At 42.9% G+C, this 26,861-nt stretch overlaps 1 protein-coding gene across 4 annotated transcripts in view; it reads right to left on the reverse strand.

Moving 5' to 3' along the window:
* LOC139388647 (erbin-like) overlaps positions 1 to 26,861 on the reverse strand; it is a 129,971-nt gene that overhangs the window by 52,883 nt on the left and 50,227 nt on the right. For all 4 annotated transcript variants that reach the window (XM_071135437.1, XM_071135435.1, XM_071135436.1 and 1 more), the window contains exons 3-7: positions 9,846 to 10,043; positions 9,098 to 9,215; positions 4,782 to 4,860; positions 3,914 to 4,003; positions 780 to 836 (exon numbers count right to left, since the gene is read on the reverse strand). In XM_071135437.1, coding sequence (XP_070991538.1) covers positions 780 to 836; positions 3,914 to 4,003; positions 4,782 to 4,860; positions 9,098 to 9,215; positions 9,846 to 10,034 — 533 coding nt within the window. In that variant the 5' untranslated portion in view covers positions 10,035 to 10,043. The remainder of the gene's footprint in view (positions 1 to 779; positions 837 to 3,913; positions 4,004 to 4,781; positions 4,861 to 9,097; positions 9,216 to 9,845; positions 10,044 to 26,861) is intronic.

Genomic DNA, 26,861 nt, shown 5'->3' on the forward strand with positions numbered 1-26,861 from the left:
AACTATAACTGCATGAAATGTGTTTTTCCTGTGCAAAGAAAAACTTCTGATATAGCCTATAGCCCAGGTCTCTACACTATACACGCTCAGCCATGCATTGAACAGTCTTTTTTGCAAACAGTGATTGAGTTCTATTATTTGCCTAAAGTATGACTATCCAATCTACTCATCACATAAGTCTGTAAATGTGATGACGCATGGAATGCTTTATTATAAAAAGGTGCATTCTTTTAAATGGTGAAAATGTACTTCCCCAAACTTAACTCACGCTCCGCCTGCAAAGGCTAGTGATTTAGCTGTTCATTACTCGTCTTGTTGGCTGAGGAAAAGTAAACGTGGACAGTTATTCTAACAGCTTCAAAGTGAGCGGTAAGGACACACGGCGTTGCATCCTCGACTTGCATGTTCTGTTAAGATTAATTACCATAATCTAAATGCGAGTTCGGTCATTCTGAACACCGTGGGTGGGCGCCCTAATCCGGTTACGCACCCAATGCATATGGGTCTGGTAAATTAAAATTCCATACGGTGAAATTCAATGCCACAGAGAAAAAGTGAGAGAGACTGAGAAAGCAAGAGTGTGTAGGGGAGAGAGGGAGAGAAAAGAGAGAGCGAGATAGAGGACAATAGAAAGGCACTTGTCCTTTTTTCTCCCTCCCACAAACATGGTTGCTCACAAAGAGCCACCTCTTGTTCGTCCGTGGACTGTGAGCTGTGAGGTCTGCAAGGGCTTTGATATGGGGAAAACAACATGTGAAACAGAGACAGAGAAAACTTACTTTGGCAGCATCTTTAACTGGTTCTCTCTCAGCTCCAGGATCTGCAGTTTAGTCAACCTGAGGGAGAGTGAGAGAGGAAGAGGAGAGCGAGAGATAGAATACAAGTCAATGACATAACACTCACTGTGTATACTCAAAGTGAAATCTATTGACCAGCCTTCAGGGACATGGGATAGTGTTGTTTTACTGGATGGTTTTGTCTAAAAACAAAGGCTTATCCTGGAGCTGGATCACTGGGGCCTGACCAACGATGTGAGCCATACAGATATGTAATTCAAGATTCCACATGACTCCTGCTAGTTTGAAACCCAGCTGTGATTCAGCTGTAAAGTGGGGGAACTGAGCCCAAGAGAAAGCTACATAAGGTCAGTAGCAAGGTTGCCTCCCATGTCATAAACCTATATGATCTAGCCATGATTACATACTATATCTTACAGTAAGTTCGGAAAGTATTCAGACCCCTTCCCCCTTTCCAGATTTTCTTACGTTACAGTCGTATTCTGAAATTGGTTTCATAAAAAAAATTCCTCAGTCTACACACAATACCCCATAATGCCAAAGCGAAAACAGGTTTGTAGATTTTTTGCAAATGTATTACAAATTAAAAAAACTGAAATACCTTATTTACATCAGTATTCAGACCCTTTGCTATGAAACTAAAAATTGCGCTCAGCTGCATCCTGTTCCCATTGATCATCGTTGAGATGTTACTACAACTTGATTGGAGTCCACCTGTGGTAAATTCAATTGATTGGGCATGGTTTGGAAAGGCACACACCTGTCTATATAAAAGGTCCCACAGTTGACAGTGCATGTCAGAGCAAAAACCAAGCCATGAGGTTGAAGGAATTGTCCGTAGAGCGAGACAGGATTGTAAAAGAGGCACGGATCTGGGGAAGGATACCAAAACATTTCTGCAGCATTGAAGGTCCCCAAGAGCACAGTGGCCTCCCGAGTGGCGCAGCGGTTTAAGGCACTGCATCTCAGTGCTAGAGGCATCACTACAGACCCTGGTTCGATTCCAGGCTCTATCACAACCGGCCGTGATTGAGAGTCCAAATAGAGCGGGGCACAATTGGCCCATTGTCATCCGGGTTAGGACGTCATTGTAAATGAAAATTTGTTCTTAACTGACTTGCCTGGTTAAATAAAGGTTAAATAACATTTTAAAAAATACATTCTTAAACGGAAGAAGTTTGGCACCATCAAGACACGCCCGGCCAAACTGAGCCATCAGGGGAGAAGAGCCTTGGTCAGGGAGGTGACCAAGAAGAGTTCTTGGTCACTCTGACAGAGCTCCAGAATTCCTCTGTGGAGATGGGAGAACCTTCCAGAAGAACAACCATCTCTGCAGAACTCCTCAGTAAAATGCACACAACAGCCTTGCTTGTAGTTTGCCAAAAGGCACCTAAGATTCTCTGTTCTGATGAAACCAAAATTGAACTCTTTGGCCTGAATGCCAAGCGTCACGGGACAATGTCCGTGAGTGGCCCAGCCAGAGCCGGGACTTGAACCCATTTCGAACATCTCTGGAGACCTGAAAAAAGCTGTGCAGCGACGCTCCCCATCCAACCTGACAGAGCTTGAGAGGATCTGCTGAGAATAATGGGAGAAACTCCTCAAATACACGTGTCAAGCTTGTATCATCATACCCAAGAAGACTTGACGCTGTAATCACTGCCAAAGGTGCTTCAACAAAGTACTGAGCAAAAGGTCTGAATACTTATGTAAATGTGATTTAAGTTGTTTTATGTTTTTTTTTATACATTTGCAAAAAAATCTACAAAACTATTTTTGCTTTGTCATTATGGGGTATTGTGTTTAGATTCATGAAAAGAAGAAAAATAACAATTGAATCCATTTTAGAATTAGGCGGTGTAAAGTAACAAAATTTGGAAAACGTAAAGGGGTCTGAAAACTTTCCAAATGCACTGTACATACAGTTGTGATCTTCACCCTGGGAGAGATGAGTTATATGATAAAGAGTTAGTCTATAGAGACAGGGGAGTGTGGAAGTTGAAGCAATTGAAGAAGAAAGAGGGTTCTAGCAGTTGATTTTATCTCAAACTTTAACATCACACTGCATTCATACACATATTGGTTCCTCTGACTTCTAACCTCACACACACACAAACTGCAACACACACAACTGCAACACACACACGCTACTGCAACACACGCAACTGCAACGCACACACAACTGCAACGCACGCACGAACAACTGCAACGCACAACTGCAACGCACGCACGCACGCACGCACAACTGCAACGCACGCACAACTGCAACGCACGCACAACTGCAGCGCACGCACAACTGCAACGCACGCACAACTGCAACGCACGCACAACTGCAACGCACGCACAACTGTAACGCACGCACAACTGTAACGCACGCACATTCCCAGTTTAAAACATTTCCATGGGGAGGTTAAGGTCCCCAACTCTGAAGATGAGATAAGAAAACATGGATTCATGCCCGTCATTCCAACATCACTATAAGGTAACAGCTTCCTGTCTCGAGGGAATAACCTACCTTGTCATGCTATTTTTTGTGACTAAAATTTCACCCCTTGAATCCATTTTCAATACCTGCCTGCTTCCTTGCATGTAAGCACTTGTGTACTTTAAGGCCAACAAATGCAGTGTATTTGCTTTTGGAGGTTTGCTCCCCTTATGCCCTCAGAACAGCCTCAACTTGTCGGGGCATGGACTACAAGATGTCGAAAGCGTTCCACACGGATTCTGGCCCTTGTTGACTACAATGCTTGTCACACTCGTGTCAAGTTGGCTGGATGTCCTTTTGGTGGTGGACCATTCTTGATACAGACGGGAAACTGTTTAGGGTGAAAAATCCAGCAGCGTTGCAGTTCTTGACGCATAACCCGTTCAAAAGGCACTTAAATATTTTTGTCTTGCCCATTCACCCTCTGTCTCAAGGCTTAAAAATCCTTCTTTAACCTGTCTCCTCCCTTCTAAACTGACTGAAGATTTAACAGGTGACAATAATAAGGGATCATAGCTTTCACCTGGATTCACCTGGTCAGTCTATGTCATGAAAAATGGCATGTTCCTAATGTTTTGTACAGTCAGTGTATATGAATTGTGATTGATTGATTGATTGACTGATGTCTTACCTGCCGAAGCTGGCTGGAAGGAACTCGAGGAAGGCGTCATTCAGGTAGAGCTGTGACAGGCTGAGGAGCTGGGTGAAACCCTCTGGGAGCCTGCAGGGGAGACAGGAGCAACATGAACCCGTCACTAACATAAATCACTAACATTGTAAAGACAGAGGAAATAAAACTGGAGACACGCACAGGAGCCGGACGAAACAATACAGGCCATTAGTTGTAGGACAGTGTTATTTTTCTATTTTTAAAAGAACCATAAAAAAAGAGACAAATTACTGTATCTACGCACATCTCGGCTAAATGTGGCATAGGAGTCGGGCAGAAAACTATATCAATAAAACTCAAATCAAAGTTTAATGGTCACGTACACAGTTTGGCACACGTTTTAGCAGGTGCAGCGGAACGCTTGTTACACTAGCTCCTAACAGTACAGAAGAAAAATGCAAAAAAGTACACAAATGTCACGCAAATAGACAATAAGAGGTTTTATTATTTTACAAAAAAGTATTGTGTGTCCAGTGTCCAAGACAATTTCCCCTTTGGGAACACTAACGTTTATCTTATCTTTGTAATGGAAAGTATATGTCTGCCAACTTTTTGCTGTTCCCAAGAAATATCCTTTTTTGAACCATCTTGCTTTGAATATGATCTTTACTCATTGTCAGTGGTAGCATTAGCTCAAATGAAAATCACATTTGACAAGAGCAAACATTCACTTCAGTCAGTGAGAACAATGAACACGAGGGGCCTTATTTCGTGACTGGTCTAGCCAAAGGTGTTTACGAAATGAACATTTCAAGGCCGTAGTCATATCCTTCGGCGTGTGTAGGTAAATACACAGGTGTGGCTTTTAAAGTATTTGAACCGAACTTACTTGGAGATGGGATTCACACTCGCTTCAACGATAGCCAGGACTTTGCAGTTCTTGATATTTTCTGGAAACTCCTGGATACCTAGAACACGAAGCAGATGTACAGTTACATCATGTCAACATTTAGGGGGTTTAATTATTTAACCATGTTACAATTCCTGGGGGATATTTAACAGAGCAGTATCAAAACATCTCCCTATCTCATAGATCTAAAGAGCAATATCGACTTGATCGTATAACTTATTCAATATTTTCAATATCCCACATTCAACTCCGGCTTGTTTTTCTTTTATAAACAGGAAAATCAACCGCTTCTACAGTAGCCTATACATTGCCTTCAGAATGTATTCATACCCCTCAACTTATCCCACATTTTGTTGCCTTACAGCCTGAATTCAAAATGGAGTCAATTGATTTTATTCCTCACCCATCTTCACGCAATACCCCATAATGACAAAGTAAAAACATGTTCAAAGAAATGTACTGAAAATGAAATCTCATTTAAGTGTTCACACCCCTGAATCAATACATGTTAGAATCACCTTTGGCAGAGATTACAGCTGTGAGGTGGTCTGGGTAAGCGTAAGAGTTTTGAACACCTGGATTGTACAATATTTGCACACTATTCTTTTAAAAAATTCTTCAAGCTGTGTCAAGTTGGTGGTTGATCATTGCTAGACAGCCATTCTCAAGTCTTGCCATAGAGTTTCAAGAAGATTTAAGTCAAAACTGTAAATAGGCCACTCAGGAACATTAAATGTCATCATGGTCAACTACTTCAGTGAGTATTTGGCCTTATGTTTAAGGTTATTGTCCTGCTGAAAGGTGCATTTGTCTCCCAGTTTGTTAGAAAACATTCCTCTAGGATTTTGCCTGTGCTTAGCTCTATTCCATTTATTTGTATCCTACAAAACTCCCTAGTCCTTGCCTATGACAAGTATATCCATAACATGATGCAGCCACCACCATGATTGAAAATATGAAGAGTGGTACTCAGGACATTGTTACATTTCTTTGCCACACTTTTCGCAGTTTTATTTTAGTGACATATTGTAAACAGTTTTGTAATATGTTTTGTCCTGTACAGGCTTCCTCCTTTTCACTCTGTCATTTAGATTAGTATTGTGGAGTAACTACAATGTTGTTGTTCCATCCTCAGTCTTCACCCATCACAACCATTAAACTGTTAAGTCAACATTGGCCTCATGGTGAAATCCCCGAGCAGTTTCTTTCCTCTCTGGGAACTGAGGACACCTGTATCTTTGTAGTGATGGGTGCATTGATACACCATCCAAAGTGTAATTAATAACTTCACTATGCTCAAACGGATATTCAATGTCTGATTTTTTTTAAATTTTAATATTTAACTAGCAATAGGTACCCTTCTTTGTGAGGCATTGGAAAACCTCCTTGGTCTTCATGGATGAATCTGTGTTTGAAATTCACTGCTCGATTGAGGGACCATACAGATGTGTGGGGTAAACAGATGAGGTAAAAAAAATCATGTTAAACACTATTATTACCTACAAAACGAGTCCATGCTCCCGAGTGGCGCAGCAGTCGAAGGCACTGCATCTCAGTGCTCGAGGCGTTACTACAGACAACCTGGTTCGATTCCACACTGCATCACAACCAGCAGTGATTGGGAGTCCCATAGGGCAGCGCACAATTGGCCCAGCGTCGTCCGGGTTTGGCCGTCATTGTAGGCCGTCATTGTAAATAAGAATTTGTTCTTAATAAACTGACTTGCCTAGTTAAATAAAGGTTAAATTACAAAAATAAATTATAACATTTAAGCAAATGTCTTACTCCTGAACTTATTTAGGCTTGCCATAACAAGGGGTTGAATACTTACTGACTAAAGACATTTCAGCTTTTCATTTTTAACACATTTCTGATAATTACACTGTGTGTTGGCCAATGACACAAAATGTAAATGTAATACATTTTAAATGCAGGCTGTAACACAAGGGGTATGAATACTTCCTGAAGGCACTGTATATGATTGTATGTGAATATTTATCAAAAATAGCAGGCTAACATATTGATCTTGATTTGTGAATTGCCTATCCCTCAGAACCCACATCTAATGTGTTGACACAAAACATACAGATGTACGCCATCATTTTCCATTTAGACCAGGGATGGGCAACTGGCCCCCACCCCCAAATGTTTCCTATCCCTGATTTAGGCCAACATTTAAAAAAAGATACCCTCCAATCTTTGTAAAGCATGTTGACAAATGTTTCAATAAGTGGTGGGCAGAGGATAACATTTTTTTTTGTTTTGTTATGATGTGTCAAGAAAACTTTGAATTATTATGAAAAGGGGATCATGCAGCAGGAGAGTGGCGTAGACTAGTACCAGCCAGCCAATCAGTCAGTTAGTCCTCTGTGAGAAGTGTCTGGTCTTAGCTCTGCATTACAGCGCCTGAGCTGCACCTTTCCTCTGTAAACAACCACAGGGCTGAGTGCTCGAGGAGTTGACACATTAGCAGAAAGAAGCTGACAGAGTGTGTCTGGCAGTTCTCACCAAAAACATCCGCTCGACAGTGGCTCAACTCGAGGGGGGGGGGGCGGGTCGTGAGCATGTCTCAAGGTTTATTTCCATATACTTTGATTCGTGTTCACAACACTTAGCCCTGAGTACTAGGTGAAGGAGGGTAAGCTTCTATTAAGTAAACAGACATGGCCTTAAGTCACTAAAAACTCCCCAGATGTTCCTTACTCTGTTTGATTAGTCTGGTACGGACTCCACTGTGGTGGATGGACACAAAATACCAAGTGGAGATCAAGAAACAATATGGTGCTACTTTACTTTCTTTGCTACTTGTTTATTTAGCTGCCCGTCCCTCAGTGCACTGGAGCAGTAGAACAGAAAATGGTGTGCGTGTGTAGCAGTGTGTGTTTGAGAATGTCTGTGTGCTGAGGCTGGACTCTGATCTTTCAGTTTCGATCAGAGATAATGCAATAACTGTAATAAAGGCAGTACGAGTCATTGTCTCAAAGCACAGCAATCTGAAGGGACTGGCCATTACAGCATTTATATCAAACTCAACAGTGCTCAAATGAACAGGTGGCAGATTATTTGGGAATAGTGTTCTAGTTGTTTTTCAGATATGATATTTTTCCCCAATCACGACAGCTAGATGAAGTGAACAAACTGAAAAACTAAATGTCACTCAATAGTAAACGTGTGCTGATGCAACTCTGCGGTTTTAGAATCTTAGAGAACGTCTGGGAGGCCCGTATTTGGTGTTAATCCCATTTGATCAATCCAGAAGCCATCAACACATACACATGCTTTCTCTCACACTGACAACTAGCAGTGAGCGGCTCCTCCATTAGACTGGAGATGAGAGACAGCTCTGGGGAGCTTCATTCACAGTTGGCACCGGTTCAGTCTCAAATGACACCCTACGTAGTGCACCACTATTATATACATTTTGGCCAGTTGTTGTAGGTAGGTGCTAGGCCTACATATTCTAGTGTACAGAATCATTTGCAGGCCTCAGCTTGTCCTGTCATAACTTCCTTGTATTTTAGTGTTTTTTTTACACAAGGGCTTTGTCAGCGGTGTGATCTTCTGTTGGGTGTAAAAAATAAAATAAAAAGTGGTGAAACGGGCACTTCTGTGAGGCATTGAAACTTTTAAGGGTTTTCTTTGTTTTAACTTCTCAATTTAAAAAATGGAGGAATGATGGTTGAACCGACACAGAGACACTTTTTACATAATCTAATCCACTTTATGTTTCAGTAATTTTCTTTGACAACAGAGGGACACTAAGGGGCAATTAGTTAAGTAGACTGAACATCCCACTGCTGATAAGACACTGACTTGCACACAAACTTAAAACAACGGTAATTCAACGGCAGGGCTTTTTCACTTTCAAGCTGGCCGGTATGGTCTGGTCTCTTCCAGTCTAGCACGCGAGTCTAGTCCAGAGACGGTAGAAACAGTCTCAAACTATTATTGAACCATCCATCTCTAACTAGCCATTGTCAACTTCAACATTCTTTAGTCATACTGCACAAATATGGAGAAGCGGGATGGCTCTTCAGTCAAAATCCACTTTTCAGAATGAGTGGCTTGATAAGTGATGGATAGGCCTAAAATAAAAGTTGAATGGGAGACAGCAGTCATTCTAAACATAAACACCGTACCCAAAGGGGCTAAGGGGTAGGCTGCAACTCCTTAAAAGACCTCAACAAAATTATATTATGTTATTGATCTGGTCATACAGTGCTTTTGTATTGAATGAATGGTCATTCTTGTCATATTATTTTTGAAAGAGTGGTCATTCTGGTCATTGAGCTTACTGTTCTTGCTGACGTCCAGCTCCCTGAGATTGACGAGGTTGGCGATGGCCGCAGGCAGCACCGTGAGGTCATTGTCTGGCATGCTCAGCCTGTGGAGCAACTGGCAGTTGAACAGTTGCTATGGAGGGAGGAAGAGAGAGAACGGGAGAAAGAGCGAGAGATAGGGAGAACGAGAGAGAGGGTGGGGAATAAGACAAGTTGACTTCGCAGCATGACTCAGCCAGGACTCTGGCTTGTAAAGGAAGCTGCAGCTCATTCACAGCCAAGCATCAAGTCGCTGGGCCCCAGCAGCCAGCCGATGCTGACTTCGTTACAACACACTTGGAGAATTATAGACTGATTGAGTGTGTGGGGAGAGGGGTAAGCACAGGGCAGTACTGTGGATTGGCTCCGTTCTATCGGCAGGATATTCTCGCCTTATATAACCACTACAATCATCCCTTGGTAATGTACTCCGTGTTGTAAGCAGCAGGAGGAAAAAAGGCCCAACTGACATCAGAGGGCGCAACTTGATCAAGTCCTACAGCCTGGTGCCGTCCTTACGGACTGATTTCATTGTGTCACTCTACTGAGATAGTGTTTGCCAGGGAGTGGTCACTGCAATTTGGAAAGGTTCATGTTTCTAAACCATTAAATACACATTACAGGACCACCTTTGTTTATAAAAAAAAAAATGATCAGGGTATTTGGGTGTGTATCATTCTGAAATGATCATGAACACATCCATCTGTGTGTGTCTGCGTCCTACTTTGGGCAGTTCCTCGATCTGGTTGGCGTCCAGGTAGAGCTCCTCCAGGGTCTTCTCCAAGCTGAAGATCTCCTTGGGCACAGTCTCCAGGCTGCAGTGGGAGTAGTCCAGAGACGTCACCGCCTCCTCCTCCCCCCGCAGGCAGCGGCACGGCACCAGACGCACAAACAGGTTCCGCTTGCTCGACATCCTCAGGCACTGCAGAGAGAGGGAGAGGAGAGTCAGGTGTCAAGACAGCCCAGTGAACTACTGGTGCATCTTGGGGCTAAAGCTACTACAGCTAACGTCCTAAGGCAAGAGAGAAATGTCAGAGGGAGAGTGTCAGATTGAAGAAATTGAACTAGTGGGCAGGTAAGGCAGGTTTTTTTTTGTGATTACCTACCAGCTTATGAAAAAAAAAAACTACTAACATTTTGAAAACATCTACTGCAGAATTTATTTTGCTATAAAATGTCATGCTTCTATTTTTATTCACAAATGCGAGTGAAATGCTTGCACTCTGGAGCCCTGACTAAATCGCCAGCCTGGGCACTAGATGTTTGAGTGCTCTGGAAAAAAAACAGTAAAAAATAACTGTTTTTATGGCCATCCCTAGTATGGCTCCACTCGGTGCTTCAATAACAGTCCAAGACGTTTAACCAAAACGTACAAAGACGATCTAAGGGCGAAGGCAGCGTCCGTTATGATCTGCTAGTTTTCCACAGCCGCCCTGAACTATGGGCATAAATTGCACTGGAAGCAGTTACATAACAGGGCTGGCAGAATTATCGCGTAACCGACAATTATTAACAACCGTGAGCTTACATTTTTTTTGTCATAATTGGCTTAATACATTATTTGAGTATTTTTATATTCAAGTTAATAGTTTACTCAAACACAGTTTTTCATTTTTACATAAAGTGGGTACATTTGGCAATAATTTTACGAGCAGAACGGCACGGTCAGGAGGAGATGCTTCATTTCCAAAACGTCCAAGCGATCAAAACCATTCGGCTTTGAGACAGGGGTGTCACCAAATCTGTGTGGTATTCACTAGGTATGTCTTAGCAAAGATGCATTAGTGGCGCAGCGGTCTAAGGCACTGCATCTCAGTGCTTGCGGCGTCACTACAGACACCGTGGTTTGAACCCAGGCTGTATCACAACCGGCCGTGATTGAGAGTCCCATAGGACGGTGCACAATTGGCCCAGCGTCGTCCGGGTTTGGCCGGTGTAGGCCGTCATTATAAATAAAAATGTGTTCTTAACTGACTTGCCTAGCCATATAAAGATTATGTTTTCTATTTTACAAACTACAAAAACATCTCACAAATAATTAATTATGACAATAACCATGGCCATTTGCTCGTTACCCAAGATTCCATAATCGTCACAACCCTATTACATAGACTAATCGTTTGTTCTCCGAGACCATATTGACACATAAGCAGGATCTGCAACGCATTATCATTTACATCTGTGTTGTGTTGAAAGTGCTGGAGCAAAAGGGCCGGCTATCATCAACACAATGCCCTCTGAGCGTTGTTTAGTATGGAAACACATTGCAGATAAACGGGCCCCTTTAAAATCTCTTCAGAAAGAGAGCTGTGTACATTTTGGTACAGAACGTCACTAGATAATGAAAGCAAAGCTCTTCAACAGGTTTCACATTACTTTCAATAAAGCTACAGAGCCACAGCACGGTAGTGGCACTCATCTGGCCCAGAGAAGAGACCTAATCTGGACAAGCAAAGCATACCTCATGGATATGCCTCCCCACTCCCCATTATTTTACCGGAGGTATAAACAGTGAGCTGGCACTTGAATTTGCATATAGATTACTCTGTTGCTCGTCAGTGCACTGACAATGCATCTCCATTTAGACACTAAGCCTAAGGCAAACATATGAAAAGGTCAGAGCAGTGTTTTCTACAAGCAGCCAGCCAGACAGACAAAGTAGCCAGCCAGACAGACAAAGTAGCCAGCCAGGCTCCCTGTGTTAAGACATTTTTGTCAAACAAACTATTTTGGTTTCCTCTGGTACATTCTAATGCCTAGATTCCGTCCGAAACACATAGCAACATTTTGGAATACTTAATTGAGTTTGAGTACCTCCCAGATTGGAGAAAGGAGTTGTGGTCTTGTGTTTACAATTTAAATTGACAAATTGTGACGGCAGTTCTTCAAACGACAAAACGGGTTTCTAAAATAAACAGAACAGATGTTCAATTAAGTTCTGGGTCAATGCCTGTTAAGAGAAGAGACAAAACCTCAATTAAATTCCTGAAAGAAGTTCAACAAGTGTTTTCAACTCTGTGAATTGCGGTACGTCATTTTGTTTAATTAAAAAGACTTGTTTTGCAACTGACCCACAGATTTCTTATTAAAGAATCCTGTAAGAGTCTGCCGACTTCCACAGGCTTCAAGCTTCCTTTTAAGAGCCATTTTCTCAGTTACCTGCGATACAGGTATGATTGAAGAATGAAGCAGGTGTTAGTCATGGGCTTTGCTACCCAGAAAGCAGCAGTTGATGGCTCCATTGTCAACACTTTGACCGCAATCAGTAGATCTATATCAATGTCTTTAAAAATACCATAGGCCTATAAGTATAGTTAGCTTTTAAAACATTTCTTGGCTGTTAAAAGTCAAATAGTTATCCTAATTTCAGCTTGTGACAAAACAATCAAGTATAGTGTGGAGAATCATTGTACCATCTAAACCGCTGTGAAATATATTTTCCATAACCAAAAATATTGTATTTTCAGCTGTTTGAAGCTGGTCTACAGAACCGAAAGTAAAAGACACAAAAACTAAACGTAAGAACGGAAAGCATAGAAATAGCACACACGGAACAGATCTACCGCTTCTTAGATGAGAATGACAGATCTACAACTCACATTTCCAAAATGTCATAAATATGCCTCTGATTAATTGTTTTATTTATTATGCTTTCAGATACAAAATGTCAAATACATGTCAACAATCCTTCCTCCAAAAGGACCATTCTATGGATTAAATGTTGTGAAAAATCTAAGAAAACACTGGTTTTGTGAAGAATCAGGGCCTTCCTCCTTGGAAAACTGCTTAGGCAAAGTTTAACAAAACAGCACTTGAGAACGGACTAAATTGACGCCAGCTAACCATCTAGGGGACTGCTCAGAATCATCTCCGGGACCCAGTGCCGTTCCGAGGACCTGAGGTTGAGGAACATCTAGCAGGTGAAGGTTGAAAATAGCGTCATCAGCTCATTGTGAGGCCAGAAGGCAAAATCAAAATCTCAGCTATTTCTTCCTCCACTAATGGCTGTATTATTGCAAACTCTGCCATTGTGAGAGCCTCTTGTTCGAAATGTTTTATTATAGAGCAGTTCCTGTTGGAAGGCGTCCAAAGAAACACCACTTTCAGTCAGGCAGAGCAAGCAGCATCTACAGCAGCTCAATACGGCAGAAGGCTGCAGGCTTAATTGTGTTGTATTGAAGGATAAACAGAAACAACGTTGTGACGCAAGTCATCCTCCAGAGAATCCAGTCCTTGACTATCGCACTTTGTCATGAAACAACAGTTGGCCCAGGTATGAAACGGCTGACGCTCGACTACTCCTCAAATCAGGAAACTAAAAGGAAACTGCTGGGCGGATTATAAAGAAACATGTGAACGGCTTACGCTTTCTTCCCAATGCGCGCTCTGCACTCGCTTCTTTGAAGGGGCCACAAGATTCACAGTGGATATTATTGGTCTGATGACAGAGTTGGCTATGGCTGGGGGGCTTTATGGCAGTCCAGAGTACAGTATTGCACTATGGAATGTACTCTGGTCAACGGAGGCCTTGTTCACTGGAGTGCGTGGAGAATGTGACTTACTCCCGCTTCATCTTCATCAGCGCACCGCATCGTAGCACAACATGTCCGACTCAGTCAGTGAGTCAGTGAGTGAGTGATGTAGGGCTAGTGCATGGCCATCTCTAATAGCCTGTAGAGACATGGGGCTGTCACAGCCCACCATGCTCTCCTGGGTTAGAGAAACTGAACAAGACTTCCACTGCCACCACTCCTCACTGGATTACCTACAAATCACACTAATAGTTCAGGGGGGGAAAGTGAGCAGAACAGAGTTAGTGAAATAAAAAGTGTGAGAACGAGGCAAGTTAAGAGAGTTAAGTTGCAAGTGCACAATTTGGGAGAAGGGCGGAAAATCGTAGCCAATGAGTGCGTGAGTACAAGTAATAGGCTAGTACGCAAGTCTGAGAGACAGAGACAGAATTGAGTAGCCTATAATAAGCGGGAACGAGAAGGCCTAAATGAGTGAAAGCGGGCCCGTCTCAGGGGGCCTCTCCTAGAGCTGGGCGATACGGACCAGAATCCATATCGCAATGAGTGTAACCATTTTTTAAAATAATGATGAAATCAGCCATCAATAATTGTTTGGTGAGGTGCTAGAGCTGGGCGATACGGACCAAAAGTATTATCGTGATAACTACAAATTTTGCACAATAAAAATACACGTGTATTTCTTTTTATTTTTTAAATATGTTTTATTTTTTTAATAAACATGTTTTAAATGGACAGTTATTTTAAAATTAGCAGTAGGGCTCTAGACCATCCCCCAGTAAGCTGGTAGCCTATGATTCAAAAAGTAAGCTAATTCATCTAACATATTCAGGGAATGCATAATTTACATTTTGATGTGCAGCCTTACAAAATAGGATCCAGATATATTTTTGGCTTTTCAGAGAATTTGACCACATCGGGAAGTGGGAACTCAAAACACTTAGCTAGATTGCTAACTCTAAATATGATATTGTTGCTATATATATATATATATATATATATATATATATATATATATATATATATGATATAAATGTATGTTGTTTTATGATGATACCATCTATCTTTTCATATTTGTGCAAATCTTTCTAAAACAGAACACACCAATCAATCGATAATCAATCAACGAAGAGGGAAGAATATGTAGGCTATAAGAATATGTTGAAGGCTGGCTGTATAGCGTGCAGATGACTGAACTGCTCACTTTTGTGTCTGCAGGTATACAGACAAGTAGGCATAAAAGGTATGTCAATTGGTATGTTATGCAGATCACATGTACCATCCTCCGCCCTTACCTCTTCAAATAAATTCTCATAGGCCTCGACATTATGGTATGTGTATGAAAACCATTATGAAAACATTTTTTTCATTACCACAAAAACCAAGGTATGAATACTGTTGTGTGCATGTTTTGTTAAACATCTGTATAATTACTGTTTGATGAATATAACAGGAAACCTGTTTGATCACCATGCACTGGAAGATCATTCTGACTATGGATACGGAGAACGTCAACAAGCCAGAGGAAAGGTGAAAGGGGGATACCTAGTCAGTGGTACAACTGAATGCCTTCAGGATATACCCATTGGACTTGGGGCTCTGCTGGGAGTTTACCTCATATTTGCATGTTTTTATTCTGCTTTGCAACAAAAATCATAATAAACATTACCAACTAAAATATTGTGTTATTGTTGTGTGTATTAATAATAATTATAATTATTATGGCGGGGGTAGTTCAGAAACTAACCCCAAAAGGTTCTTCAAAAAGGTTATTCCCAGGATCCATTGAGGGGTTCTTTGAAGAAGCATTTTAAAGGGTTCTTCCAACTTATAGGGGTTCCCCCCAGTTTCAATTTGAAGAACCCCTAAAAGGATAGACCAGGCACCTTTTCGAGTGTAAGAGGTGAGAAATACATGATAGACCTCACAAAAAGCTGTGACTCTCCTTTCTCTAACTAGAACTGCATGTTGAGCAACGGTCAAATGCTTGTGCTTCCCAGAATGCTTTTCTCCGTCCTCCGTGCGCAGCGACAAAAGGGAGCAAGAGATGCTCGCTCACGCAGCAGCCAACAGCGAAACAGGGACGGGCAGATATTTTTGTAGCATAGGCTATTACCGTTGACCAAATAATAGTTTTAGAACAATCTGCAGGAACGTCGTGTAGCAAATTCACAGACATACGCAAAACGTCTCGGTAAAAGGAAGGTAATGTCGGTGTCTGTAATTTTTGGTTTATTGCTCTAGCCTCTCCTTATCAGTCAAAATAACACACACACACACACACACACACACACACACACACACACACACACACACACACACACACACACACACACACACACACACACACACACACACACACACACACACACACACACACGACTGGGCCTCTGACGTCTGCACACACTGAGGGCCAAACAGAGGGAAATGATTGCGTGCCTCAAGGATAAGAGGTCAAACTTAAAATGTATGCATGCATGACCAAGCCTTAGATAAAAGTGTCTGCTAAATTGCATATATGATTCTATATTATGAATGCATTCAATTACTACTGTTACCGGGGTTTCCCAGGGAACCCATGCACCAGTCTGTACTATCCAGATACTAATCACCATGCCTCGTTCTACACACTTTCTCCTTCTGTAATCTCTATACTGACCTACTGTTACTGGCATCTAGCCGTATCATCATGGTTGTTATTTACCAGGGGCTTTCCCAGATAAGTCGGCCTGTCAGGACCCAATCATTGGAGGACCGAGGCATATTTACTATTAGACTGTCAGCCATCAGCAGCTGTTGCGTTGATTTCACACACGAGCACACACACAACCCTAAGGGCCTGTCAGCATCCTACATTGTGAGTAATCAGGTATATCAGAGGAGAACAGTGTGTGTGTGTGGAGGTCTGGACTCCATTCACTTCACAGCATGATGGAGTAGCTGGCTGACTACTTATAAGGCTATTCATGACGCAGAGAGCCTTCGCGACGTGAGGAAGAGGGACGCGTGTGAACGGCAGAGAGAAGGAAACGTCATGTCAAAAGGAAGGCAGCGCGCGAAGAGATGACGAACATACTTCAATCGCAGAGGTGAGACTGGACTTCAGGAGGGGCGGATACAGAAACTAAAGCAGGTGAATAGAGGATTAGGTTACAAACAGGGGGGGGGGGGGGGGGGGGGGGAGCGAAGTACACTGAAGAGGAGCCGGTGGATTGGGGAAGGGAATAGGCTAAGGCTAAGCTACAGTGTTAGCATAGCGAGAGAGCCTTAATCAGAGTTAGTGCTAGCTAGCTCCCTGGGAGGATATGCTGCCTGATAGGCTGCTCTCATTAACAAGAAACGTATGCTGCCTGTTGCCTCACCACAGTGCAACATACGTCTTTTCTATGGTTTAGCTAGCCTCTGGGGGCTGATGCAACCTTCAATACTTGCTCCGGCCCTAGTCCACAAAACTTTCCCCAGGCCTTGCCTTTGGAGAGAGCCTTCATGTTCAGAGCATTTCCAGACATGCTAAGCTCTCGGTATTAACAGGTTTTCCCTCTACGTACTCATTTACATGTCTACAGTAGCCCTCATCCTCCACACCTACTGCAGCCCTCATTGTCCACATACAACACCCATTCTGCCAGCCACATTCTATTAAAAATCCCCAAAACACTTCTTTCCAGCTCGCTGCGGCTAGCGACTTGAAAAGAGCTGCAACAAACACTCAAACCGGACCGTTTTATCTCAATCTCTTCATTCAGACTCAATCATGGACACTCTTACTGACAGTTGTGGCTGCTTCGCGTGATGTATTGTTGTCTCTACCTTCTTGCCCATTGCGCTGTTGTCTGTGCCCAATAATGTTTTGTACGGCTGCCATGTTGTGTTGCTACCATGCTGTGTTGTCATGTGTTGCTGCCTTGCTATGTTGTTGTCTTAGGTCTCTCTTTATGTAGTGGTGTCTCTTGTCGTGATGTGTGTTTTGGCTTATTTAAACATATATATTTTTTATGAATCCCAGCCCCCGTCCCCGCAGGAGGCCTTTTGCCTTTTGGTAGGTCATCATTGTAAATAAGATGTTGTTCTTAAACTGACTTGCCTAGTTAAATAAAAACAAATATATAATAAACATTTTTTTTTATTTTTTTTAAGTAGTACGTGTGTCAATAATAACTGCGTTAAGTAACAGTGGAGTGGCTCAAGTGAGAGGTGTGTCAATGGTCTCTTTTTAAAGCCCCAGGCCACAGGCATACAAACTCCTTGCAGGCCTCTGCGTGGTTGGTTGTGTAGGTTTGTGTTCGTCTCTGTATGCTTGTGTCTGTCACTGGTCCAGTGTAATGGTGAATGAACTGGGTCAAAGGGCAGGTCCTTAGTCTCCCCCATCTCTCCTCCTCTCCTCTCCTCAGAGCAGTAAAAGCTCTTCCCCCTTCAGACAGTAACCCATGTCTCGCAGGTGAGTGGCGTCGTCATGGCAACTGATGTTAGGGGCGGCTAAAGAGACCCCCCCCCCTTGAGTCACACATACACAGTGTGGTAGAAACCTGCTTTGTGTTGAAAGAGTGAGATCCTTCAGTTCACATTCTTCCAACCTACCCTGGTGATGTTGACTATTTTCAGTGTTAAACACAGTCAATTATTTAAGCTAGGACACGGACACATACAAAACGCACACACAAAAATTGGCACCTGCTGTAGTTGTCTTATCCAAACATAGCTCAAGTGGCCAATAAAGCTGGTGAATTAGAAAAGGTGGTAGCTAGGTGAGAGGCAGGAGGAGGAGAACGAGCGATTATCTCCCACTGCAGTACTCTGCCATCAGACAGACATGTCCCCGGTGCCAGAGTCAGTGGTCTGGACAGAGAGGGCGGGGTGATAAAGGAGGCAGGAGGGGCTGCAGCTGACCTGGAACCTGAGCAGATAGAGAGAGCTTCCTGTCTCCAGGGCTACCATTCATCTCCCCATCTCTCACTGTCTGTGTGTTCATGTTCACACGCACTCTGGGCATGTGCAGACCTCCCAACAGTCTCTGCCGGCCAACTGAGACTCGCTGACCCACTTCAAGTTCATCCACTGAAATACACTGGGAACCAATTAGAAAACACTCCGGTTAGCTCTCTCTCGCTCCCTCTCTCTCACCTAACCTTACCTAACCTTAGGGGGAGCTAGGGATTCATTTGCGACTGGGTGTCCCTGGCTGGTTCCCGAAATGGCACCCTATTCCCTTTACAGTGCCATAGTTTTGAACAGGGCCTATCAGGAATAGGCTGCCATTTGGGACCCGTCTGAGCTGTTCAAATGAGAGAAGGGAAGTAGTCGGTGAATAGCGCGTGTTTGTGTGTAGAGCGGAAATGTGAGGCGCACAGGGTCTGATGTGACAGGATAGCGTTATTTATAGAAGGTAGTAGCACTTATCTGGTTAATATGCTAGAATGTGATTAGACTAGAAGTCTTGCAGTCTTATGGAAGGAGCTTTATGATCCTGATTCTGTAGGCTGCTGCAGGAATGCTGCCTGCCTGCTGGGTCAATGACAAAACTCGTCACCCAGAGAATTAGGCCCAAAGAAAAGAGAAAAAGAAAGTTGAAAAAAAAAAAAAACACAAAAAAATAATCCTACGGTGGGAGGGAAGGAGAGGAAAGAAAAGGCTGCTTCCTCAATGTGAAGGAACAGCGGCGGGCCAATGGCTAGGAGGCCTGGCTAGCTGCCATGTAGTTTCATGATTTCACCGCAGACAATGCAGTCTTCTTGATAATGAACTTGGTCACAAACACTGTAGTACGCCTCCACTGAAACGTCTGTCAACGTCTGTCTGAAGTAGAAACAGTATAGCGGCCAGGTTAAAGCCAAGCTGACGTTGAACAAAATCAAAATGCAACTAATGTTAGGTGACATTAGATCAGGCCTACTTGTCGAGGTTGCGATCTCATCACACAGGTGTGCGTGTCACCTCGGTCGCCCGGTGTGCGTGTCACCTCGGTCGCCCGGTGTGCGTGTCACCTCGGTCGCCCGGTGTGCGTGTCACCTCGGTCGCCCGGTGTGCGTGTCACCTCGGTCGCCCGGTGTGCGTGTCACCTCTGCACTGGATTCACCCTCAGCGGGCACCGCAGGAGAGGTGCAGGCAGCTCCTCAACAATTCAGGGATGATATTGGGTTAGGGAGGTCCACACACACACACGGTAGGCCTACTACTAAACACACGGTACACACACACACATCCAGCTCTTCCTCGGCTTATGACTCTGGCCAAGAAAACGACCGCACTCAAGTCTCCACTGAGGCACTTGACAACGTGGGAATGCACTAGAAAGGCCCCAGAGTGGAGAAAATAGAAGTGACTTTCAATGGAAATGGGTGGAAAGATGACACTGTTGTAGGTATCAGTGGCAGCAGCATGGGGCCGAGGGGAACCGGCTCTTCCAGTTTCCAAGGTTTTGGTTCTCACCAGTGTCCTCGATTCTCTGCGGTCTTATGGGACCGGGGAGAACAAAACCATTATTGTTTTTCTTTGAATCTCTGGTGCAATGAGGCTTAGTAATCGGATCTTGGTGACAAACACAAAGGGCGGGGGGCGAACTGAAATGAAATCGAAACTGCAGAAATGATAATGGACGTATATTCATAGAGTTTGACTGCTCTAATAATCCCTGTGCACCGTCAACGGATCTACATTTATCCTGCTTCTTGATTGTCCAGCGCTTTAATAATCACTAGACAGTCAGGGAACATAGAAAATTCCCAAAACGTTGACAATGCGGCCCAGAGGAAAAATGAGTTCGACACCCCTACTTTAAAAGCCTCTTTCCTCCCCCTCTACAGTTCACATACACACTAACCTTCTCACGCCGGGCTAGCTAGAAGACTAGATTATCTCTCCCTCACACACGGACTCTTGATACATGCGCATATCTCTTTATGATTGAGTTCTCCATTGGAATGTTTTCACTAACATCATGTCTTGGTTCTGTCACTCACTGGCACAACATGTTTATGTATCTCTCATTCGCTCTCTCCCCTTCCTCCCTTCTCCCCCCCCTCGGTCTCTCTTGCTAGGATCTGGCAACGGTCCTTCCTTCAGTATCAGAAAGGTCTTGGAACACTCGGTTTTAACTGAGGATGTAGTCGGCCGGCTACTGCAGGACTGATCATTATGAAAGCAAAAACCACAGGCTAATGTTGCAGCACACATCACTCTGGGCCATCCTTGATTATGCCATTCCATACGGCCCAACTAACAGCCATCCTCATATAAAACACAACGTACCCTACCTTACAAGATAACAGTGATGGGGGAAAAAAAAAAAAAATCTACACAGTTCCATATTGGGATATTATTTTTGACAATATCGCAATATTTCTGCACTAGATTGCTGTACCTGCACCAAAACAAGGCACTTTAATTTCCATGACTGATGAAAACGTGTTTTGTCATGGCTCACTCGTCCCTCTGCAGCAGACATATGGTGAGAAATATGCTTGTGACATCGAATCGTGTATATAAAAAAAATACTTCACAGTATCGAATCGCAATACATATACAATCGTGAGAATCGCAATACATATCGCATCGGACACCGAAATATCAGGATATAATTTTCATGCGGTCGCTGGCAATTCCAAGCCCTAGAAGATAAGATGTCCAATACTGCCTAATTTGAGCAGCAAATTCACCTGGGTACGTCTTCATTTGAATTCCCTTTGAGATGCCTATCATAATTATTCTGTTCAATAACTCCCAGTACGTTAACGCTGCTTTAGATATGCATGGCCCCGGGCAGAGGAATGCAGCCTTATATCTTTCACCTTATTGGTTCAGTCTCTCAAAGCTCTGGGGTCACCAGGATGTCATAGCAGCCCCTGAGACTGGAAATACACAGGCACAGGATCGGCTAATCAAACATAAACACTGCATGTTTGATTGACAGCCTGTCAGGCTTTTTTATAGGCTTAGAAGACCCACAAATACAGATTGAATTCCAATGCTAAAAAAGCACTTCACATTGCAATGGAGAGAATTCGCCTCATCCACCACAATGCAACACCAACCTGAAGCCTCTCAAGCTAGCTAGTCAAGCTACATCTTTATTAGCAACACAGGAGGATTTGCCCACTACCCAGTGGGTCCTTTTGACCAACATTTGGGGAAACACCAGTGTCAGTCCTAAATCAAGTTAGAGGCAAAATAACAAGACCATGGTAAACACATGGTCTTGTTATGCTCACTTGGTAAAGAAAATGTGTGTGTGTGTATTTGCTTTCTAAATGGCAGAAACATGAGAGCATTGGCCAATCACACCATGTCCAAAGGCCAAAGACAAAAATATGAGATAAGAGAGCACGTTAAATCGCACTGGATATCATCCACAGATCTAAATGTCAAAGTGGAGTCTCTACTGCACAGATAGCCTACGCTGCACAACACAAACTGGGCCCTTCATTTGTTAGAGCAATGCAATATGAAATGCAGCTTTTAAAAGAGCATTAAAACGACATTAAAAACAAACAAGTAAATGACAAACAAGTAAATACAAAAATCATGAGGCGGCCACCAACCTGTTTCTTTTCCTGAGATGGCAAAATGTTTAGGCCTAGTTTGCAGATTAACATGCATAGGACACACCTGGTTTCTTAATCGTGGTCCTGGGGACCCAAAAGGTTGTGTACACAACCGTTCAAACATTTGGGGTCACTTAAAAATGTCCTTGTTTTTGAAAGAAAAGCGCATTTCTTGTCCATTAAAATAACATGAAATTGATCAGAAATACAGTGTAGACATTGTTAATGTTGTAAATGACAACTGTAGCTGGAAATGGCTGATTTTTAATGGAATATCTACATAGGCGTACAGAGGCCCATTATCAGCAACCATCACTCCTGTGTTCCAATGGCATGTGGTGTTTTGCAATTATGTTAGCAGAGCTGAAAACTGTTGTCCTGATTAAAGAAGCAATAAAACTGTTCTTCTTTAGACTAGTTGAGTATCTGGAGCATCAACATTTGTGGGTTCGATTACAGGCTCAAAATGTCCAGAAACAAATAACTTTCTTCTGAAACACGTCAGTCTATTCTTGTTCTGAGAAATGAAGGCTACTCCATGTGAGAAATTGCCAAGAAACTGAAGATCTCATACAACGCTGTGTACTACTCTCTTCACAAAACAGCGCAAACTGGCTCAAACCTGAATAAAAACAGGAGTGGGAGGCCCCGGTGCACAACTGAGCAAGAGGACAAGTACATTAGTGACTAGTTTGAGAAACAGAGTCCTCAACTGGCAGATTCATTAAATAGTACCCGCAAAACACCAGTCTCAACATCAACAATGAAGAGGTGACTCCAGGATGCTGGCCTTCTAGGCAGAGTTACTCTGTCCAGTGTCTGTGTTCTTTTGCCCATCTTAATCTTTTATTGTTATTGGCCATATGGCATTTTCTTTGCAACTCTGCCTAGAAAGCCAGCATCCCAGAGTCGCCTCTTCACTGTTGACGTTGAGACGGGTGTTTTGCGGATTCAAATGATCAACTCATCAAGCCTCTGGACCTGGGTCTGAGTGGAATCAGGTGTGTAACGGACAAAAACAAAAATATACATCGCTTTGGGTCCCCAGGAGCAGGATTAAGAAACACTGATGTAAAGTTGAGCGAAGCCACTTGGGTGTGTGACTCTGTGACCACTTCCTATGTGAGACGAGCAGACAACGGCGAGAGCGCGAGCTCCGGTGAACAACACTAGGCTGAGCATGCAGCATGGGAGCTCAACCTTTAGACCGGTTTCACTTTTGTTCTCCACCACAAAATACCAGTAACAAATGCCAGTTTCAAAGAAAAACGAGTGTGTACAATGGATGGGTATTTGGGTACCCATCCCTAGTAATATTGGGTACTCAATATTGAGTACTCAAGTACTCAAGTACAGATACACTAAAAACATAACATTTTCACTGGACTTGACATAGCCTAGCCCAGGGGTAGGCAACTAGATTAAGCCGTGGGTCAGGGGGCCTGAACAGAATTAGAATAATTTGTACACTGCAAATTGATCACCACTAAGCCCAAAAATATATTATTATTTTTTAAATACAATATCTTAATAACATTGAGATATGATCACATCATCTCTCAACTTTCCTTCAATTCTGACCAGTTTCCCAGTCCTTGCCGATGAAAAACATCCCCACAGCATGATGCTGCCACCACTATGCTTCACTGTGGGGATGTGGTTCTCTGGGTGGTGAGAGGTGTTGGGTTTGCACCAGGCAGCGTTTTTCTTGATTGCCAAACAGCTCAATTTGAGTCTCATCTGACCAGAGTACCTTCTTCCACCTCCTTTGCCTGGTCCGTCAGTTTTGGTGGGCGGCCCTCTCTTGGCAGGTTTGTCGGGTTGCCATATTCTTTCCATTTTTTAAAAATGGAGCTCTTTGGGATGTTCAAAGTTTCTGACATTTTTTTATAACCCAACCCTGATCTGTACTTCTCCAACAACTTTGTCCCTGACCTGTTTGGAGAGCTCCTTGGTCTTCATGGTGCCACTTGCTTAGTGGTGTTTCAGACTCTGGGGCCTTTCAGAACAGGTGTGTATATATACACTGAGATCATGTGACAGACCATGTGACAATCAGATTGCACACAGGTGGAATATTATTTAACTAATTATGTGACTTCTGAAGGTAATTGGTTGCACCAGATCTTATTTAGAGGCTTCATAGCAAAGGGGGTGAATACATATGCACACACCACTTTTCCGTCTAGTATTTTTTTTGAAAGAAGTTTGTCTTTTTCCACTTCACAAATGTAGACTATTTTGTAAATGTCCATTACATGAAATCCAAATAAAAATCTATTTAAATGACAGGTTGTAATGCAATAGGAAAAACACCAAGGGGGATGAATACTTTTTCAAGGCACTGTAATCTGACATATGGAATTGTTTTAAGATCAAATCAACGTTTGTCAAGTGCAACAAATACAACAGGTGTAGTAGACCTTACAGTGAAATGCTTACTTACAAGCACTAAACAATGCTGCGGGAAAAAAAATTGAAAAAAAAGGTGTGTGTGTGTAGGTAAGTAAAGAAATAACACAGTATAAAGACATTTGAAAAAAGAGTAGCAAGGCTATATACAGAGACCTGTTAGTCAGGCTTATTGAGGTAGTATGTACCTAATACAGTGGGGAGAACAAGTATTTGATACACTGCTGATTTTACAGGTTTTCCTACTTACAAAACATGTAGAGGTCTGTAATTTTTATCATTAGGTACACTTCCAACTGTGAGAGACGGAATCTAAAACAAAAATCCAGAAAGTCACATTGTATGATGTTTAAGAAATTAATTAGCATTTTATTGCTTGACATAAGTATTTGATCACCTACCAACCAGTAAGAATTCCAGCTCTCACAGACCTGTTAGTTTTTCTTTAACCTGTTGCGTCGACCAAACCCGGATCCGGGATTCTATTTACAGACCTAAGCTCATTACCATAACGTAACGTTAACTATTCATGAAAATCGCAAATGAAATGAAATAAATATGCCATCTCTCAAGCTTAGCCTTTTGTAAACAACACTGTCGTCTCAGATTTTCAAAATATGCTTCTCAACCATAGGAAAACAATAATTTGTGTAAAAGTGGCTAGCTAGCGTAGCATTTAGCGTTAGCATTAGCGTTAGCATCCAGCACGCAAGATTTCAACAAAAACATAAAAGCCTTCAAATAAAATAATTTACCTTTGAAGAACTTCGGATGTTTTCAATGAGGACTCAGTTAGATAGCAGATGCTCAGTTTTTCCAAAAAAGATTCTTTGTGTATTAGAAATAGCTCCGTTTTGTACATCACATTTGGCTACCAAAAAAAAAACGAAAATTCAGTCCTCAAAACGCGAACTTTTTTCCAAATTAACTCCATAATATCGACTGAAAACATGGCAAACGTTGTTTAGAATCAATCCTCAAGGTGTTTTTCACATATCTCTTCAATGATATATCGTTCGTTGAAGCATGGTTTCTCCCCTCAATCAAATGGAAAAGTACAAGCAGCTGGCGTTTGCGCACCGAATTCCACGCAGGACACCAGGCGGACACTTGGAAAATGTAGTCTCTTATGGTCAATCTTCCAATGATATGCCTACAAATACGTCACAATGCTGCAAACACCTTGGGGAAACGACAGAAAGTGTAGGCTCATTCCTTGCGCAATCACAGCCATATAAGGAGACAATGGAAAACAGAGCTTCAGAGAATCTGCTCATTTCCTGCTTGACGCATCATCTTGGTTTCGCCTGTAGAATGAGTTCTGGGGCACTTACAGACAATATCTTTGCAGATTCTGAAACTTCAGAGTGTTTTCCTTCAAAAACTGTCAAGAATATGCATAGTCGAGCATCTTTTCGTGACAAAATATCGCGCTTAAAACGGGAACGTTTTTTATCCAAAAATGAAATAGCGCCCCTAGAGATCCAACAGGTTAAGAAGCCCTCCTGTTCTCCACTCATTACCTGCATTAACTGCACCTGTTTGAACTTGTTACCTGTATAAAAAGACACCTGTCAACACACTCAATCAAACAGACTCCAACCTCTCCACAATGGCCAAGAACAGAGAGCTGTGTAAGGACATCAGGGATAAAATTGTAGACCTGCACAAGGCTGGGATGGGCTACAGGAAAATAGGCAAAGAGCTTGGTGAGAAGGCAACAACTGTTGGCACAATTATTAGAAAATGGAAGAAGTTCAAGATGACTGCCAATCACCCTCGGTCTGGGGCTCCATGCAAGATCTCACCTCGTGGGGCATCAATGATCATGAGTAAGGTGAGGGATCAGCCCAGAACTACACTGCAAGACCTGGTCACTGGCCTGAAGAGAGCTGGGACCACAGTCTCAAAGGAAACCATTAGTAACACACTACGCCATCATGGATTAAAATCCTGCAGCGCACGCAAGGTCCCCCTGCTCAAGACAGCGCATGTCCAGGCCCGTCTGAAGTTTGCCAATGACCATCTGGATGATCCAGAGGAGGAATGGGAGAAGGTCATGTGGTCTGATGAGACAAAAATAGAGCTTTTTGGTCTAAACTAAACTCGCGGTGTTTGGAGGAAGAAGAAGGATGAGTACAACCCCAAGAACACCATCCCAAGTGGAAACATGATGCTTTTCTGCAAAGGGGACAGGACGACTGCACCGTACTGAGGGGAGGATGGATGGGGCCATGTATCGCGAGATCTTGGCCAACAACC

The sequence above is a fragment of the Oncorhynchus clarkii genome, chromosome 29, assembly GCF_045791955.1.
Source record: "Oncorhynchus clarkii lewisi isolate Uvic-CL-2024 chromosome 29, UVic_Ocla_1.0, whole genome shotgun sequence".
Classification (NCBI taxonomy): domain Eukaryota; kingdom Metazoa; phylum Chordata; class Actinopteri; order Salmoniformes; family Salmonidae; genus Oncorhynchus; species Oncorhynchus clarkii.